Source organism: Anopheles merus, chromosome 3R (genome assembly GCF_017562075.2).
Source record: "Anopheles merus strain MAF chromosome 3R, AmerM5.1, whole genome shotgun sequence".
Taxonomy (NCBI): Eukaryota; Metazoa; Arthropoda; class Insecta; order Diptera; family Culicidae; genus Anopheles; species Anopheles merus.
This window is the reverse complement of record NC_054084.1, coordinates 34498628-34503998: the sequence shown is the minus strand read 5'-3', so window position 1 is coordinate 34503998 and position 5371 is coordinate 34498628. Positions and strand designations below refer to the sequence as shown.

The 5371-nt window shown below is 43.5% G+C and overlaps 1 protein-coding gene across 1 annotated transcript; it reads right to left on the bottom strand.

The window, feature by feature from the left end:
* Nucleotides 1-2104: 2104 nt before the first annotated feature.
* Nucleotides 2105-3935, bottom strand: LOC121596754 (odorant receptor Or2-like). The gene is made up of 6 exons (XM_041921958.1): nt 3691-3935; nt 3522-3605; nt 2910-3328; nt 2724-2823; nt 2452-2661; nt 2105-2383 (listed from the first exon to the last, which is right to left on the bottom strand). Exons 1-6 carry the CDS (start codon nt 3901-3903, stop codon nt 2282-2284), a joined length of 1128 nt encoding a protein of 375 aa, XP_041777892.1. The 5' UTR covers nt 3904-3935; the 3' UTR covers nt 2105-2281.
* Between the last annotated feature and the right edge of the window lie 1436 nt (nt 3936-5371).

Sequence of the window (5371 nt, the reverse complement as noted above, 5' to 3'; positions counted from 1 at the left end):
CACTCTATCGACATCGGTTCTGTCGTGGTTTAGTACCTTTTTTTGTAGCCAAGTGTTTTTTAGTAAATCGCGCTTACTTACAATTTATTGCAAACATTAAGGTTAGCAGGAGCGATAGCGAACGGGGCTAATAAATTGCTCTCACACACACACATACGTGCACACATACAACTTACACACAGGATGGTGGAATATTTATTGTATAGAATAGAGAGCCGAAAATAAGGAGAGGGGAGAAGAGAAAAGAGGAGAGCGTGTGACAGAATGAAGCTAGCATACCGATCAAAGCAATCGGTCCTCCCCTCACCTGTGCGATGTACTTATTGGTTGAAAATTGGAACACAAATACACATCCACACACACACATCACTGAATCACTAAAACTAGCGTGGTAAATAGGCTGAAGGAATGGTGGGTGGATGGCAGTTACGCACTCCAGTTTGTACGATACTTGTCTAGAATAAACTCCCCCCCCCCTCCTCTTTTTTCGCTGATAAATATAAAACATTCAGACATGAGAGTGTGTGTGTGTGTTCGTGTCGTTTGTGATCGATCGCAGAGCAAAAACGTAGCAATGGCACAACACGCGTGAATCAGTGCATCCCATCATTACCGAGACGTGCAAGGCCGTGAGCGTGCGTGTGTGTATGTCTGACGTGCATAATGAAATAAACGTATTGTTTTTTGATAATACAGAGCCATTGCAGAGTGTGTGTGTGTGTGAGTTATTTTGCGAAAATGGGTTTTTTGTTATTGAGAAATGTTTAAATAAATCCGATGGAGGCGCTTGGTGGTTTGCGTTGCTACAGGTGCGATGGTGAAAAGTTTCACTGAAACGTTGCACGTATCCTGATGGAGGGTTGCATTCAAATGTGGTCCTGCTATAAAACGGTCTATACTACAGATTGGTACATGAATAGAATTTTTAGCGATTATGTCATATCACAACACAAGACATGAACGTATTAATGAATATGATATTGAGAAATATTTAGTTTTCCATAAAAAATGTTTAAGGTAATTTAGTCGTGATGATCACATCGTTAAGCTAGCACAGAATTGAACAAATGGGTTATTTTTAACATTCATTTATAGAAAAACCAATAACATATGAATCTGCTATAAACATTTAGCCACTTTCCCAAACTCGATCGTAGAGTAGCGATAGTTGCAATTGCCTAGATACAACGGTTAATTTAATTTATTCAATGAGTATCTTGCTCAGTAATGCGAACAATATGGCAAATTTTTGTAAATCCATCCAAAGGAAACCACCATTTTATGTCATTTTGACAATCGCTTCGATCATTTCCGAATTCGATCGAGTTTGGGAAAGTGGCTGAATATCAACATGATTGATCTTACTTTATTTTAATCTCTTAGTTTTAATCTATAAAAAATGTAATATTTTCTCCTTACAATTCTATATCCTCGCCACACTCTTGGCTGAAATATTTCATGTGAAGGTGCCATAAAAGCACAGCCATAAAGCTAACCATACCATAAAAGCGTGCATCAACAGTTGCATGCAATATTTCAACAACTGAATAATGGTGCCAAGCTGAATGGATGAATTTAACGCGAGATTTTCTATTTTTTGCTTTTTTCTTGAAAATAATTGCTCTCTGAAGATAATGTAGATGCTCTCAGCAGATTTGTTCATTGAAGAAACCAAAAAAGAAAATACTCATGCTTTTCAATTTTAGACGCATTAAGATCAATAAATGTTTCTCACCCATTAAACAATATTTCAAAATGAAGTGATGAATATTAAAACTGTACCAGCGTGTACACACTTCACAGTGTAATTAATAGCACCAACTGCGACACTTCACTCTCATATACTTCCATTTAAAAAAAAGGCCACCAGCCAGCGTACGTATGCAAAGCCGGCAAACAATCGGAAACCGTCCACAGCGCACGCCAAGAATGAAAAGTAACAACCGAACAATAATCGTATCACGTAATCAACGCCCACACAAAAGCAGCACTTCATGCTTGAAGTGGAGATTAAGAGCAAAGTTTAGGGACTCAAACTTGCACCATCGGGATGAATTTATCACCAACCAGAAAGGTGGAGCGATGATGACGATGATGAGCAGGCTGGATGATTTATCACGATTTTCGGTGGCTTTTAGTCTTTTTGCCTTGCCTTCGCTGGGCTCCCGTAGCCTTTTTTGTGGTTATCAAAGTGTAAAGTTGTAAGTATGTGGGTGGGCGTTGGTGGGCGTACTATGCTTCCAAACTTGTCGCGTTAAGCTCATGCTATCATTGCCATCTTTTAATTGTAAACTCTTCTCAGAAGCGTAAAGTACGAATAGGACGCATTCAGCAGTGATTGAAACATTTCCAGCGTCATCGGATACACGTTACCGACTGTGATCTGTTCGATAGGAATAAGTACACAAGTGTAGCCTGTGAAGCATTGATACTTCTTCGGGTTGTAATTACCTCTAGTGGACGCTGGGCACGGATCGTCATCATGAGAAGCTTCTTTTTAATAGTTTCATCCACATTCAGCCACGGTCCGCTGTACGAGGCCTGTGCGATGGCCATGCTTTCCTCCCGCACCTCGTTCGAGTGCCAGTAGAAGGCAAATATTTGTGTGAGGATCATGAAAATGTACGCTCCAACGATAACGATCTGAGCCATCACACTGATCTGGAAAGGGGAAAACAAACAGTGAATGCTGCTTTGCTCGTTGGTTGGAAGTAGAAAATTACAATATTAAGTAAGAACAGCAGCGCGCACAGCATCAATCCGAACGACAGGAACTCTATCAGGCAGATATAGGTCACCAGATCGTTGAGATCTTGCACATAGCTGAAATTAAAACATACAAAAACTCTTTAATCATAAAATGATTCTATCGCTCTTCGAACATATAGACGAATATAGACACGACCTACCGAATAATTCGCTTGTGATCTTCGATCAGCTTCTGAAGCTTTCGGTTGAGCACCGCCGTGCTTTCGTTGAGCATTTCCGACCTGCGGAAGGTTTTCAGCTGATGCTGCAACGTTTTGATCTGCACCAGCCCGAACAGGGTGCTCGAGGCGAAGAAGCTCGTGTACGGAATGTACATACAGCACCCGGGGAACGTCAGCACCAGCTGGGTGATGTAGAAGATTTCGTACTGCGGTGAGTCGAAATTGTTCACGCCCGGTATGAACATCCCGTACGGTAGGCCCCGCTGCCCGGTAAACAGTGGGTACACAACGAAACACCCACTGATGAACGCACCGAGCGCGAGGTTGGAGATGGACAGGAAGCGAGCCCTTTTAGTGTACGTTGAGACGAGTTTCGTGATGACGTCATCGTTGATAGCCTTGAAAAGAAGTTTTTAGGCAAACGGCTAGCTAAAATGCTACATTCATTTGCATAGCCGCAGGCGAAATGTATTGCTCACTGCTCGATTGCTGCTCGAGCATGTGTAAGCGCCCGAAGGTATGCAATACAGTTCGAATCTCTTCCCTATCGCCCGCTTTGATCCGTTTGCGGAAAAGGAAACTTTCACTTACTCGTATTTCCTCGTACACGCTGGCCGCACCGGCCAGGAATGATTCGTACTTGTCCCGATTGTACACCAGTATCAGCGTGCGCAGCTGCATGTGAAACCGCAAGCGAAAACCCGCAAATTAATCAACCCCTGATCGGAGTTCCCCCCGCCCGAGGCCGGAATGCACTTACCACCGCGTTGAAATAGAGCACCGCAAAATAAGCATTAATAATGACCTCCTCGATGTTGCCCCAGGCCCGGTACAGGTCGGCAAACATGAACACGTTCAGCGCCGTCACCGGGATGATGCTGATGTACCGTCGCCAGTTGTGCACCAGCACGAATGACCAGAAGCGCCACACGCGCACATTCACCGACAGTAGTGGACAGTTGAGGACCTCCATTTGTCGTCGCTGGGACTTTTTGCTTTTTATTTCGTTTTGTTCCTCTAATTTTCAAGCACACCCCTAGAGTCCGAAATTTTGTCAGCTCCAGCAACCAGTCGCGCTGCTCGTAGTCCGAATGAAGTTATTAAAAACCACTTAGGGAATGATGCCGAAAGTGTTCGTACGAGCTGCTTTTAAACGAGTTTTCCATTTCTCACACACGCGTCCCAGGCCTTCTCGACACACCTGCTGCCAAGCGTATGGAACAAACGGGAAGCAGCAAACGGAATGAAAAATTCATCACCAAGGGTTTCATAAATGCTAGCCCGACCGCTCGTGGGACGGCCCTTGTCGGCTCCTGACCGTGGGACCGTGGTCGGTGGAAAATCTCTCACCCCTTTTGCCCGTAACAAATTTCTCGCGCTCATGTTCCCGCGGTAATGAATTAGATGAAACGGGGAAGAATTAAACCTTCTGGCCACCGGTTCACGTGTAGCAGCTTTCGCTTCTTCACTTTTCCCACTTTCGGGTGGAAAGTGCACACGAGAAGTGCTGGAGACGGACGATAGGTTCCCCCCTCTTCTTTTGATATTCAAAATGATTCTCCCTACACAAGGGGATACCGTCCAATTAGGGATACTTTTACCCGTGAAGTGGTGGTGCAGGTCGCTGAAGCCGCCAGGGATGGATAAAGGCTCGCGAGCGGACGGCTGTACACGGTATCCTTATTCGATAATTGGTGGTTTCCAGTGTCAAGCTCTATTATCCTTTTTTTTCGTGCTTTTCTAAAGATTCCCAGGTGACGACACCTTGTTAGTAAGTAAATTTGTCCCTTTTGAGGTGATATTTCGTGTTTCATACTTCCGGGCATTTCAATTTGAAATATTCTATAAAAATTTATAAGATTTTTTCCATAAAAATAGCATACTTCTAGGCGCATTTTATTGTTCCTGTTGAGTGGGTTGCATACTTTTTGGCGTTTCAATTTCATTTTTGAAATTACAAACGAAAACTGGAATTAAATACAAATTGCCTACAGTGAAATCTCCCTATGGTGAATCTCCAAGGAAACGGCAGCTTAGGCAGATATTCATGTACATATTCATATATTCATTCAGATATTCATTCTGTATTTCAAAGCGTGCATTACCCCTAACTGTTTGCAACCAGCTCAGCAAAACCTTGATAAACACTTGGTTTAATTTTTACCGAACCATTCTACGATTCTGCCGCCTGGGTCGGGAGTTTTATTTTTCCAGCCCCATCCAGCCATCGCACCCTTTAAACGGTTTGCGGTGTTGTCGTATTTTTGAACACTCCCCTTTTTCCCCCTTTTGCTGCTTGACGTGTTGTCGTAGCATAACGCCGGCGAAAGCCAACAATTAACGTCACTCCGGTCTCGGTGGTTAATATATTTGGACATGAGAATATCCAACGCAAAAGACGGTGGTGGTGAAACACACGCCACGTACAGCATATTGTGTGA